Raw genomic sequence first — 14,520 nt, 5'->3', positions numbered from 1 at the left:
AACATAGCAATGAAAAGATGTTTGCTGTATAACATAGTTAACACTTCAGAGGTTGCTGTTAAAATTGCTGTCTACTGATAGGAAAAAAAATCCATTAATTTCTCTGAATTTGCATCTTGACCTAAATCATATTCCCATTCCTGAAAAAGCACCAAAGTATAGAGTCATTTTTGTGGAATAATTGTCATGACAAGTTCAGTAGGGAAAACAGTCTCCCCTCCTAATGCAGTTCTGAATTAGCACTATTTTTGACTATAGCAGTGTCATCCTTTCTGCTTTCCACATTTTTTTTTGTTTTGTTTTGAAAAAAAAAAAACAAAAACAAACAAAACAAACCCCAGAGATTGTGATTTTGACTAGATTGTGCCTTCTAACTGTTTTAAAAACATTATTCTAACTTTATTTAAAAACGTAGACTAGTTAGGGTTGGAAAGGACCTTAAAGATCATTAGGTAAACAAATGAGGGGTGATGTGGACATCTGAGCTGAGATTGAATAGAAGGCTACAGTTTTTATTATAGCTTATCTCTTTTGACTCAGTTTATGGCAAGGAGGAGGAAGAAATCTTTTCTGTGTGAAAGGTTCTGTGCTCTGTTCTTGCCTTTTTCTCAAAGTTCAAGGTGTGATTCTCAATCCATCTTTCTGGTAGGTTAGAAGCCCAGTCTGCATTCACAGGTCTTCTCATTTTTTGCTGTTAGCCACAGTGGGCTCTGCCTATTTTGTGAAAACACTCATGGTCAAATAACATACGTAAAATTTGCGATACACTTTAGAACAAGTGTGTTGAGACTTAGAGACTCTCCTCTAGGTGATGCTTTAAAGGAAGCAAAAAGATGTACTCTGTTGCTGTCAGAAAAAAAAAAAAAAACAAAACCCCAAAAAAACAGCAACAGCAAAAAAAAAAAAAAAAGTTGGATTACCATTTTCTTAATGTTACTTTGACAGTGTGATATCTTTCAGGTAATCCAGTGTACTCTGACAAATTGACTTGTAAGTTGGGGAAGATAATGAAAGTTCATCATGGGAGGCAAAATGGTGCTGTTCTCACTGCCTTGAGATAAAGAAAACTTCCAACCTGAAAACTGGGACTTGGTGCAATAAGGCAGATAGACCATGTTTGATAAAGCTGCAGTTTCAGATGGAGCTGGTTTTGAATGCTTGAAGATCAACAGAGACAAATAAAAGTCCACCAAATATCAAAGTTGCTTACAATATCCTTTAAGTATTAATTATTATCGTAGAGCTTTCTGAATAACTTTGTCATGGATGTTATTAAGCATTTGAGTTGCACACTGCAGGCGGTGCTGGTTCTGCCTTAAAGGAAACATAAGCTTTATTTTAAAACTTTAAAATGTACAAGTCTTTTCTGTGAGATGTAAACACAAGGGATTAAAAAACTTCTGGCTGAAATCTGCACCACTGGGAAGAATCTCTGATGTGTTCAGAACATGGAAGATTGGAAATCAGGACCAGTTTGTATGTCAGGAACTCCCTGGTGTTGTCAGAGCTTCAAATGACCCAAGAGCCTGCAAATGTCACATTTAAAATTCTGTCTTCATGCCTGACTCTTAGCATAAATGAATTAAACAGCAGAGCAGGCAGCCAGTCAATATGTTCTTAACAGTGAGAGTGAGCAATGAAACAGTTTGAGGGTTGTTTGGAATCAGTAAATAGAAAGTGCACATATTGGCTCACCTAGAGGAAAATCTCAAATAGGAAACAGAATTAACCTTTAAGATGGCCGACCAGACGAAATGTCATAGTAATATTTTTACTACATTAGGTGGGTAATAACCACAGAGGGTTCATTTGGCTACTGTGTGTTACACTGCAATAGAATATTGCACTGTGGAAAGGCAAAAGCCTGTTTTTTATGTACTCTTACCTGTTTACTATAACAGATTTACTGTCAGTACAGAGCCGTGGTCTGCTCAAAGCTGCAGAACAGACCCAAAAGAACTGCAAACAACCCTGATGTAGAGAAGTAGAATAAAATGTTCATTGTTTAGCTGTCATGTCAAGAAGTCAGACATCATGCCCTGGGTTTGAATGGTGTACATGCCTTTTCAAGCCTTTAGGAACTGTAATCAGCTAAGTATACTCTGCACTGGTGTCCTGGTGAATTACTGCAGCATATGTTATAATGTGTTCTTTCTGAGGGACCTGTGACAATTGGGATGTGTAGTGAGTGTTAAGTTTATAAGAACAAATATTTTTTAATTTAAGAAAAAAGAAAATATGAGTAAAAGCAGTGAATACTATTTGTGGAATTATGGTGCTCCATCCAAATAAATAATCACTGTGTTTAAGTGTGGGCCTTGTTGTTGGTTCTGTATCAGATTAAGATTTCTGTCATGTTAACCCGTGTTTTGTTTACCTGTGGGCAGAAATAAGAACAAATATACATTAGAATTTCACAGTGGTAGACAGGCATCCTAAATCAGTATAATGCCAAAGTACATTTTAGTTGTATTTGTTGGCCAGTGTGGCTGCTAATTCTATCCAAATTTCACTGTAAATGTGTTCTCCTGAACACCAAGTCTACATGTTTTCCTTGGGTGTTTACATGTGATTTCTGACATTCGTTTCGGTACTTCATCTCTGGTATTTTAAAAGCTTTTGTACTAATGAACAGAAATGCCCTTCTGTTTTTTGTTTCAAAAAACACAACTCCCTCCCAAAAAAAGGGGGGTGGGTGGGGTGGGGTGTGTGTGGAGAGACTACTTTAATTCTGCGCTTGTCTTTAGCTGAAAGAGATCAGGTGAAAGAACGGGGAAAAGATTGTTTTCATTTATCATAAAGGATATTCATTTCTGGCCTTCCAGTTCAGCAGGGTGTTTTAATAAAAGTACCTAACTTCAGTGGCAGTGCTCGTGCTCTGAATGTCACTATGTGTTAACATATTTTGCCAACCTTGGGGTTTAGGATATTGAAAGGACTTAAACTGTTACAGGTGTCTTACTGATTGAAGAATGTTTTATTGATGAAAGGCACATTTCAGTGGATAAATGCCAAATCTCCTGATGTTGTTATAATTGAAAACAAAATGAAACAGCAAATTGAGATCATGATCAACTCGCATGCTTGAGTCGATTGTAAAATATTAAGCAGATAAAGTGACGTGCTGTTAAAACAGGATGGCATTTCAGGAAACTGACTTCCAGCCTGTGGTAGCAATTGCAGAATTTACCTAAATTTGGCATGGCTTGCAGTTGCACAGTTACTTAAAAATTGAGAGTTCCTAAGTATTTTCTTACGTCGGGGAATACATGGGGGAGTGTTGGATGTAATTTCTAATTAAATTAGATTGAGTTTCCTTTTGGAGGTAGGTCTTAAGCTTGTTGGATTTGTAGAGGTTTTTAACCGGTGTGTTCCCGTAGCCTCTCTGTAGAAGCCTCATTGGAAAATGCCTTGTGTAATCTCAGGAGATTATTACTGGGAGATGATGCTAACCTGCTAAACGAATGTGTCTCTCTCTTCCAAAAGCTAGTTGAGCAACTCATCTGAGCACCATTAGCTTTCCTGAGTTTAGGCTCAGAGACATTAGGGAGCTGCCACATCCACTCCACTTTGAGGGTGTTGAGTGCAGACCACAATAAGGGAAATTAAATAAGGAATTTAAGAAAGCAGGTGGGAGGGGGATCTCCGGAATTATAAATGCCCAGGCTGATGGCCATCAGAGATGACTGTAAAGTTGTAGCTCTGTATTAAATCTTTCAAGGTCTTTGTTTCTGTAATTTCTGTGCTTCTGTGTCGAGTTTGCCCCCACCCCAAGAAAATCCTTTTGCTTTGAAGATCAGTTTTTATTCATTCTCAGGACCTTGTTCTCGCATAGTAGAGGGGTGTTAGTTTATTGCATTTGTTGATGTTATTCTGTTTTCATGCTGATTTAATTGAGAGAGGTTTTCTTAAGCAGCATTTGGCAGAAACTGTTGAAACAGTATTAAGAAAATAGAACAAACTGTTGTATAGATTTTCTGAAGTATTTTTGATTATCTGTATCACGACAATTTTAGTCTCAGACTTAAATATTTTCACAAACATTAAAGTATTTTTATGTGGCTTACAATCTTTGTGAGTGTCGTGGTTTAAACCCAGTCAGGTAACTTGTTCACTCACTCCCAGTGAGTGGTGCCGAGCTGACAACAATCAAGGTCCGTGTCCGTCTCCCCCCCCCCGCACCGGGGCTCTCCCCTTCCCCGCTCCCGGAGGAACGGGGAGGAGGATCGAGAGAGTGCAACTCCTACGGGTTGAGACAAGAACAGTCCAGCAACAAATCACCACCGCTACTATCAGCTAAAACAATGATAAGGGAAAATAACAAGGGAAGAGAATACGATACCACCGGCCAAGAAAACGAGTTCCACCCGGAAGCTCCTGTCCTTCCGGGTAACTCCCAGTTACCCCCCACCCCGGGCATGACGTGCTGTGGTATGGAATACCTCCCCGGCTAGCCCGGGTCAGGCACCCCGTCTCTGCTTCCTCACAGCTTCCCCTCCTCCCTGGCAGAGCATGAGCCTCACAGAGTCCTTGGTCAGGGTAAACATCACTTAGCAACAACCGACAACATCGGCTTCACCAACGCTGTTCTCAAACTAGAAGTCAAAACACAGCACTGCACCAGTTAACACAAAGGAAAAAACATGACTGCTACTGCTGAACCCAGGACAGTGAGATGCTCAGTATGAAAATCATGTGCTCATACAGTCTTGAAAGCATAAATTTAAAATTTAGGCATTGCACTGGTGCCTTGCCCATTGCCCCATAGCTGTCCTTTCTCAGCTTTACTTTCAGGCATTCAGGGAACTACTGCAGTCAGTGATGCTATTCAGGACCTTCATATGTAAGCTGGTAGTGCGGACAAACAAAAGGTTGTTTCTCTCTTTTTCTTATTCAGAAATTAAGTAGCATGTTAGCCTAATGAAGCCTCATGAGCAAAGTCTTAACATTCCTGAAATAGAGCATATTTCTGAGTGCAGCATTTTTGTAAAAGATTTAAACAGCAATTTTTTTGATTTGCTGCTGTTTTTCTCATCAGTTCTTTCCAATCACAGAATACAATGATGTGGAGTTAGCATAAATTACTGATGATTTGTTTTTGCAGACAAGGCGCAGCTGCTTTGTTTTGTTGTTTTTCATCTGGGCATGAGGGAAACCCTGTGGAAGCAGAGGCCTAGTAAAGCAGTCTCTTTTCTTCCATCTTCCTATTAAACGACTGTTGTGGGTGATCACTCTCTACCTTGGATCATTATTTTACTGCTTCTCAAGCACAGGGGAAGTTCTGCGTCTTTATCTCTTTGTTAAATTCAAATATTAGATTAGACTCCAAGACACAATAAAGATACGTATCTTGGAATTAGTTTTCTTTCAGATGCTGACTCCCAAATCTTAAAAATCTAGCAATAATTATGAGGAACTTAATTTCTGTAAGGGTAGACTACCAAAATATTCATACCCGGCAAACTCTTCTTTTGTGTGCACACAACACTGCTTGGCAGAGACAGAAAAGAAGCATAAGTGTTTTTTGTTGCTGACCAAGCATTACAGGGGAACTGAACATAGTATTAAATTCTTCCAATTACAGATAAATACAATGCAATAAAGAAATGCATTGAAAGGTTTCTTCCATGAGGAACCTGAACAGTCAGTTGTAGGGTTCTTGTTTCTAACCATTTCCTACCAGAAATACCACACTAAACATTTTCTGTAAGCCAGCTGTCCAGAAACATTGGAGAATAGTAGCTTTTTCTTGGCAGAAATGTTGCATACATGTTCCATCCTTTTTTCCCTGCTTATGCATTAAAATATGTAACTTTGCCTCCTTCTTTGCATTTTTAGAGATTAAACCAAAGTGTATTTTAAAAACAATAAAAGAATTTTCTCTTCCTGTTATACAGCTTGGTTAAGAACAGTTAGTTAAGTGGTTATCAGATTGTTCTTGTTTGATGTGCATGTACATTATTAGCTTGTCTGGGCATCAGTAGGGTCCAGTCTCTGCTGTCATTTCTTGGAATGTGAATTTATCACTTCCTCACACAAGTGGCATACAGCAAGGTGATGGTAACCCCTAGACCATGTTCTTCCTCAAAAACAGTCACCTCTTCACGGAGAGGTAGTAGCAGAAGCGGATGCAACTGATGCAGTGTTTTCAAAATGACCATTTTCAGCTACATTTTTCCTGCAGTTTGGACAAAGAAGTATTGCACCGAACTGTTCAGATTTCTGAGGTCGTGTCTCCATTCTCTTTCCCTGACCCATGAAAACCCTTACATTTAAAAATCGGCGTTGTATCTTCAGTTGTCTTTGGCACAGAATGGGACATCAGTTTGACAGGCAGCTCAGAGTAGTTTAACAAGGGCCTGCCCCTCCAGTGGCCACACTCTCCCTGTTAGATTCCTGTGCTCATTAAGCAACAGTAAGCTCAAAACTACTGCTTAAAAAAGCCTGGCTAGGGATGTGAAGACAGCTTTTCCAAAGCCAGATACAATAGATATCAGCCCAAATTGTATGTATATCCCCTGAAAATTTTTGTTTATATTTCTCATGAGCGCGTGAGAGTGAAAATAATTGTTACTCTGTTGAAACTGAAGTAAATTTAAGGCTTTTGTGCTTATCATGGGAGTGTGCAGTTTGCCTTTTAGAACAGTGGTAATGTGAGTTGTTATATGTGAATGTAGCATCATCCATTTAATGGGTTATGAGACATCAGTTTCATACCCACCAGCACATAGAATTGTCAGATGTTCTATTAAAAAATACGTGAAAAGATACCCTGGCTTATTAGTAGCTATAATTGTTAGAGGTGTCATGGTGGATTTGCAGCTTCTTTAAGAGGTAATTCCTGTAAGTGTTTCTTTTTAATAAGCACTATCTAAGATGTAAAATGAAGGAAGAGGTTCAAGAAGGGACTGTCATACATCAGGCTTTATGGAGTGCTGTAGATCTTTGTGGTTTACTCATTTGAACTTCAAATATCTGCATTTGGAGGGTTGTTAGTAACTGTATGGCCATGACCTCTAAAAATTATTTATATATAAAAATGATCTGTGCTTTTTTTCATCTGAACCAGCCATGTGTTCGAAGATCCTGTATGCACAAACTTTTCACTATGCATTATTGATCTTTCTTTGTCTTTGAAGATCCTGTATGCACAAACTTTTCACTATACATTATTGATCTTTCTTTGTCTTTGTTTTGGCTTTGGACTGGTTGTGCCGTGATCCCCTTTTGTTGGGCTTTGCAACCTGCTCACAACTGTGATTTTAAAACTGTGGTTGTTGTTTCTATTATGCTGTAGCTGTGTTTGAGCTTTACAGAAAGAGACATATTCAAAAATGCTTACAGCTTAAAGTAAACTTCACATGGCATGTTGGCAAAAAGCAAAGGAAGGTTAACAGTGAGAGATTCTGATTTGTAGACTAAGGCCGTAAAGGACCATTATGTTAATCTCTTCTGACTTTCTGCACAAAGTACATAGATACCTTATTTATGTTCTCCCTTCTTTGTGGCTGTATTGAAATTAGGAAGGTTAACTAGAATTAAGGGAGTGAGTAGAGGCTGGTAGATGTTTAATCAAAACATTGTAATTATGGAGGGAATATAAATGAGGAGAACAATTACAGCATGTTAGTAGATGTACATGATTACAGAAAGTATGCTGTTACTGAAGAAGCAATATGTATGTGTCCCATGGGTCTCAGTTGCTAATGTCACGTGAATTACTGCACAGTGCTATAGATAAAAGTATCAATAGTGATCTTGCTTTGTTTTGGGCAGCTGATATTAGAACTTCTGCTGTCACTGCAAAAATAAGGAGGTTATTTTTAAGTGAGTTCTGTGATTTGAGACTCTTTGCTCTCCTTTGTGATCATAATAAGCTTGGCTAATGTCAGATCTTTTTTGCTAAAATTATCTCTCCAGCCACTTCATCCTCAACTTTGTAGTCCTCTATTAAGCATATAATTCACTTTTTTTTATCATTCTTTGCTTCCATGGGACTTTTTTGTGATACCCTACTCTGCATTCATTTGCATTTGTCATTTATAAGCCTCGATTCTTAGATGTTCTGAGTCTTTTTGGATTTATCTGCACTGGGTCCAATTTATTTGCTGTTCCTTCAAATATAGGAAAAGTGAATACTATTTAGGTCACTGTGGTGAGTTGTCTCCAGTGGGGATTACTGAATAGGTTTTTCAGTGCATAATGGTATGCAAATAATATACCTCTGCTTCACATGGGAATAGACTAAATATATGCCCAAGCTTTTTGTGACCTTAATATGTTTGTAGGCATCATAATACACCATGTGCTGCTGTACCCGATGTACAGATACTTCAGCTGTGGTTCAGGGCAAAGAAATGTATGAAATAACTGTGAATTTAGTATGTGATCCACACACAGTGTATGGAAGCGTATACCAGCTATATAGCTGATTTACTGTTGTAACATAAGCAGTAGGTTTTAATAATAGTCACCATCAATAAAACAGAAGATGCTTAATGTCTTGCACTTAAAATACGCTAATTCATTACACTGGTAGAGTGTCTTCATGCACGATGTGAGATGAAACTGGAAAACACACCGTAAAATGATAAATAAGTTACTCCATTACACTGGTTTTATGTTTATGGTGTTTCACATGTAAAAGCACCTTTTAAAAATTTTGCTGCTTTTTAGTTTATTACAGGTTCCAGAGCAATTCAGAAAACAGATGCTCCATGTAAAAAAAGCTTTGCTTTAGTGAAGCTTTCTGTGCAAGAGAATGTGTTCTTCCTAAAAAACTTCATTTTACTTAAATTAACTTGTATTTCCACTGAGGATGGCTTATATTAAGCACAAAGGGAGGCTTAGCAGTTTAGACTTCGATCAAATAAACTGCGTAACTAAAAAGAGAAGATGCCAAGCCTCGCACTCTTGTACTTGAAAGTATTGTGTTCGCTCTCATGGGAATTTGAGATTAGAGAAATTATAAAGGCTTTGCATAAAAACAGGGAGTTAGAATTAATTTTTGCTTAAGCAGGGAAGTGTCAAAGCCTATTATGGTAATTTTTCAATTTTGTCTTAACTGTTCACACATTTTAAAATGGTTGTACAATTGAGTGGAGGCATAATTGATGTGTTGTGGTTTCTGTTTTTTAGCTTGGGCTGTCATGAAACATAGCTTAGGTGCACTTAGGCTTGGAAGGAATAGGTGTGCTAATTAAGTAGATGAAAATTTTCATATCATAGTGAGAAAATTTGCCTAATGGATTGAAATAGTATTCTAAGAATGGTTTCCCTGTTCTTAATTACAGCCAGGTACCAAATATCAATATTACTCATAGACAATTAAACTACAAAACCTTAGTGAGAAAGCTTAATTCCTAGCAGTAGAATTTTGGGGTTGTGAAGACTATCATGTTCATTATTATTATAGTAAATAGTAGCAGTAAAAGTCTACCTTAAAAAAAAATGTTTCTTAATACCTTTATTTATTGTCTTTTAATGTAAATTAAAAGCTGAACATATCATAGAATTAATTGTTAGTGCTACAGTTGTTTAAAAAATAGCAAATCTTGTCTGTATCATAACAGTCTATAAAGTGGTAGGGTAGTAACATAAAATTTATGCTTGACCTAAAATGAGTTTTAGGACTTCTATAATTAGAGGAAAACTGATTTAGCAAAGCCTTTCAATGGTAAATTAAATTCACTTGTTCTTTTAGTAAATACAATATTTAACAGAAGAAATAATCTTCTGGAGTCGCTTTCGTTTTGGTGATCAGTTTTGCTGTTCCATAGGAGGAATCTTTGTTGGAACAAGCTTTGCATTTGGGATGACACTTACTGGCAAACGTGAAAGTAAGTGACAGTAAGTGGTCATAGGTTAGTGGTAACATTGGTCACTGTTTATGCAGAGAAAGGGTCTCCTACCTAGCTTTCAGCTAATTTTTCTGCAGAAGCCTGTTTTGGCTATGAACTGCCTTCGGCATCTCCAAATTATGCCCAACTTGTTCAGAATTTTTCTGGCTTTGTCTGCAGTAGAAGCTGGCAAAAAGAGATCTGCTGTATCAGAGGGATGAGGCATGTTGTGCTTTATCGCTTTTGCTGAGACTGCTGAATGGCTTCTGACAAGGTCCGCTTTTCAGTTTCTCTTAACAGGTGTACCTTAAGAGGAGTCTGGTTCCTCCTTAGCTCTTCCTTAGAACTATCCAGATAGAAGTACAGTATGGCTGTGCAGTTTTTGTGAGATACAGCCTGGGTAGGCTCAGCATCTGTTCTGGCTGTTAAATTAGTTCTCCATTTTACAGGTTTCTGGTGTTTTGTATTTGTGTCCCTGGAGTAATAGTGCCAGGAATAAGAAAGCCAAGTGTGTCTCAGATGTCTGTGTGAAGTAGAAGGAAAGAAGGGGATTTGTTAGAGCCTTAGGCAAAGGGCAACGTATTTTTAGTTTTCATTCCTTGTTTCATAGCTTAATACTGATTGCACTGGCATAGAAACAATGCTAGTGTGTGTGTAAGCCCATATGTAATTTAAATGTAAGATTAAGTTCTTACTTAATTTGTGTTACCTGTCACTAAATACATGCAGGATCAGGGCCTTTCTTTGTAAAGCAGGTTACTGGAGTATGTTATAGATTGTCCACGACGCAAGATTTAATTCTGTTTTCTGGTGTCAGTTCAGTGTTCTGTAACGTTTTCATTTCTCACATTATAGTTTTTATTAATAATTACTTTTTATTGTTTGCACATGAAAGCTTCTCTGATAGACAGTGTTTATTTAAATGGTATTTCATTGAGTAGTAAAATTAGCAGTAACAGTTTTGCTAGGTTTTTTCTTCTATCTACTGTATTTATTCTGAGCTTATGCAGCATAAAAAGTAGCTGTTACCAATAAGCTCACATTTATAAGGAAAAAATATAAATGTTATCAATCTTAGCTTGACATATTTTGCAGTTCTGTGATGACAGATACCTCTCTGAACACTTTTCCTCAGGTGCAGGCACTGTTAACTCCAAATATATTTACTCATTTATCCCACTTAACTTTGTAAACTTAGCGAGGTGTTATTGGTGATTTTTTGTGTTAAGTTAATTATATTTTGTTTACTCTTCAATGGCATGCTGTGAGGAACACTGCAGTGTAACCCACAAGCTCTTGACAGGACTGATGAATGGCCAGAGATAGAGATATTGGCAGGCTGCTCTCTGGTGCTCTGTCTAGAATTGTTTTCCTAAATAATTCAGAGGGTTGAAATTTGATGAAATTATTTCCATTTAAAGAATGAATGGAAGGGGTAAACGAATAAAGTCTCCAGTAATGGAACAGTTGTGTTCATACTGTTGGACAGACAGGACAGCATCCTGCATCATTGTTCCTGCCCAAATTCTTTGCATGAGGTTGTGATTTAGCTTTGTGCAACTGATTACTTCTGTAGTGGCTTGCTTTCTTGCTTGGCGTGTGGCACTCTGCCTTAGCCAGCCTTCAGCCTTCCCCTGGCCTGAGAGGCCCTGCACATTGACAGCAGTCTCTTCTCTGGTGTCCCTGGAGAAGCCTGGCTCCGGTGGTGGGGCTCTGATTTAGTGAGATTGTGTATTTTCAGGAGGGAGTGCTTAACACAGGAGACCATCTACAAATGCATGGTTGACAAATGATGAGTAGTACTTAGAGGGGACTGAGTGACACATGATGTCAGTAGGTCAGTAACCTGTGGTTAGTTTAGCTGGTTGGCAGGAATGGTGCCACTAGATAAGACCATCTGTGGTTTTATCTTTTTTAAAAGACTTAACCTTTCAGAAAGAAGTCTGGAAGGGTGTGTATTAGCTGTGCTCATTCATCCTTCCAGAAAGATGTCTTTGAGCCCTATTCAGCTGATGAACCTAGTGCCATGTGAATGTCATGTGGGAACAGTGAGCATGTATGATACCATAAATGTGCCATTCTTTCCTAATGACAGCTGCCTACAAAAACTCTCTGCAAGAATGGATCTGCTCTCTGGGACTCTGTTCTTTGACATACTAACCGTAACAGAGATGGCTTTCTGCTGTAGGTCTAATTATGTGCAACTGCTTTGTCTATATTTCATGATTCAGTTTTGAGGTTGTATAGCAGCTAGAGTAACTGAAAGCATTAGGTTGATATTTCAGAACAGTTCTTTTTCCTTTTTTTTCTGCTCACATAGAAAGTCTATACAAAATAAACTTGGGTGAGCATACTTGTCTGGCATATGAGTGCTAAACCGTTGAATGCAAAAATTGCCTTTTAAAAGCTGGGTGGTGACGGGGGACAAACCAGTCTATAGCCAGCTGTAATACACTGGTTTCTCCCTGAAAACGAAAATGTTTTGCAAAAAACCCACAGCTATATTTGATCTTGCTCATATAAATGTGCAGGCATCTTTTGCCTCAGCCCTGCTCCGTGCATTTTTTCATGCCAGCCTCCTAAATGTAATGCCGGTTTGACTTGTGCAAGCTGGAGCTAGGAAACGTGGAGCTCTGCTGCACACACGTATCATGTAGCACACAGCTCAGGGCAAAGGAGAACTTTTAAAATTAGAATTGTAGAGCTTTAAGAAATGAGCAGTGAAAGCTACATGAATAAGGCATATTTATTTGAATTCCAGTTTCTTATGATGTAGCTGTTGAGATATTTGATTAGATCTTTTACTCAATATGGCATATTGAGCATAAGATCTAATGTTGTCTAACATCTGTTGTTAATACAGCCTGTCACCTGGAAATAAATGAATAGATACTCATGGGATATCTGGAAGAAAGAAGTGTGTTTAGAAGCATCACTACTCCTTTGAAAGGAATAGCATAATAATTTATGAACATCATGGTTGCTCCATATAAACAGAAACAACTTGGAATTTTAATGATCAAAATTATACTTCATAATGGAAGTTCTAAGGTATGCAATTAATTATATGAGATTAAGAAAAAAAAACCCTGCCTCAGAGTGCATTGATTTGATAGCATTTGAATAGACTCACCTTCTGGTCTAGAGAGATGATGTGGGGTATCTGAGTTAGATTTCCAAGGAAGATGTGGGAGTGCTCTGCTCCTTTTGAAGGGTTGGGCTGAGCGAGGCTGGAACTTGGGGAAATCATCTCAGACTGAAGCAGGTAGGAAGGAGCCTAGGCATGCATGTACTGCCTTGGCTCTGATGAGCTCAGAGGTTGGTTCTGCTTCTGCTCCCACTGGCGTTGTATTTGTGTGAACAAGATCTGCCCCACAGACTTTGGGGTAATCTTTTCTCAGGGGAAGCAAGCAGTGCATACTGCTTGGGAAAACAGTGCTCCAAGAATAGCGTGGCCTTGTTTACACACTTGTAGTATTGTGAATACAAAATATCTTTGTCCCTCTAGCAGTCCCTAACTACCCCTTTCACCTCTGTTGATCTCCGCAGCTGCTGTTTCTTTCTGCTTAACCCAAAGTTTCAGTAGCAGCAAGTTGTTTTCATATCTGATCATTTTGGGAGGTACTCTCCACTGAGCTCTGCCTCACTAGTGTGTATTTTTGTTGTTTTCTGCCCCCTCCAATTAAGGACCTCAGGAACTTTATAATACTGTTTGTGGCGTGGCATTGTGCACTGAATGCCTTTACTCTTGCTTTTACTAATAATCTGCCTCTTTCTTAAATTAATTAAATATAAACATATGAGAAAAGGATTCTTCTTAAAGTAGCGGTGGCCAAGTTTTGGATACTGAGTCTGCTTAATTAAGCTGCTCACCTTCTATTTTTGCATGCTTTGGCTGGCATGAAGCTTTGTGTTTGCAAATGCAATTCATATATTTGCTGTGGATTTAGGTGCCCTTCTGTAAAAAAATCATAATTGTGGCTTCATATAAAATTATGAATTTGATTAAATATTAAAAAATTAAGCTCAATATACTTTAAATAGATGTAGGTGTGTTTGTTTTTTTTTTTAAATACATCTTTAAATTGTGACTTTTTTCCTCTCCAACTAAAGCATACATGAGTTCCATAATGTAACTCCCTGGCAGCTGAGCAGGCAGGAGCTCAGCCTTTGTACCTGAGCAGAGGTAAGACCTTTGCTGGGCTGGTATGTCAAAGACAGATTTGAGTGGTTGCTGCTGCCAGTATAGAGATGTGTTTGCTAGCTTTGGGTGTAGCAGATCACACACCTTAGTTTGGAGTCCCCGTAGTACAACCCCTGTTATGTCTGCCAGGCAGGCATCAGTCATCTGAGCACTGGCTGGTCTGGGAATTAAACTGCACTGGGTCCCAGGTGCTGGAAAGCTCCCTTTGGTTAGAAGTATATTATGTGTTGTGTCACAGGTTGGAAGATTAAGGAATAATTATTAAACCAGGGAAAGCACTTTAAAGTGCTGTGAAATGCTGAGAGGTAACACTGAAAGTAGAGAATAATAAGTAGAAGTACATTTCTAAAAGGCCGTTACAGATTACGTATTTTAGAAGAAAATGAAAAACTAAAGCTGTCGTAACGATGTTGTAGTTTATATTATAGTGATTATACAGTTTTCAAAGTAAATATTTAAAATGCAGTTGTTGCCGTT

The 14,520-nt window shown here is 38.3% G+C and overlaps 1 protein-coding gene across 2 annotated transcripts in view; it reads left to right on the top strand.

Moving 5' to 3' along the window:
- PIGK (phosphatidylinositol glycan anchor biosynthesis class K) overlaps positions 1-14,520 on the top strand; it is a 69,149-nt gene that overhangs the window by 48,346 nt on the left and 6,283 nt on the right. The window contains exon 11 of one of the 2 annotated variants that reach the window (XM_057416995.1): positions 1,902-2,003. The exons of the other annotated variant lie outside the window; for it this stretch is intronic. Coding sequence (XP_057272978.1) covers positions 1,902-1,988 — 87 coding nt within the window. The 3' untranslated portion in view covers positions 1,989-2,003. Of the gene's footprint in view, positions 1-1,901; positions 2,004-14,520 lie in introns of those variants that run through there. 2 annotated transcript variants of the gene reach the window in all.

The sequence above is a fragment of the Pezoporus wallicus genome, unplaced genomic scaffold (genome assembly GCF_028554395.1).
Source record: "Pezoporus wallicus isolate ANWC-B61680 ecotype Strahan unplaced genomic scaffold, APGP_CSIRO_Pwel_v1 contig_5908, whole genome shotgun sequence".
Lineage (NCBI taxonomy): Eukaryota > Metazoa > Chordata > Aves > Psittaciformes > Psittacidae > Pezoporus > Pezoporus wallicus.
This window is presented reverse-complemented; position numbering and strand designations above follow the sequence as displayed.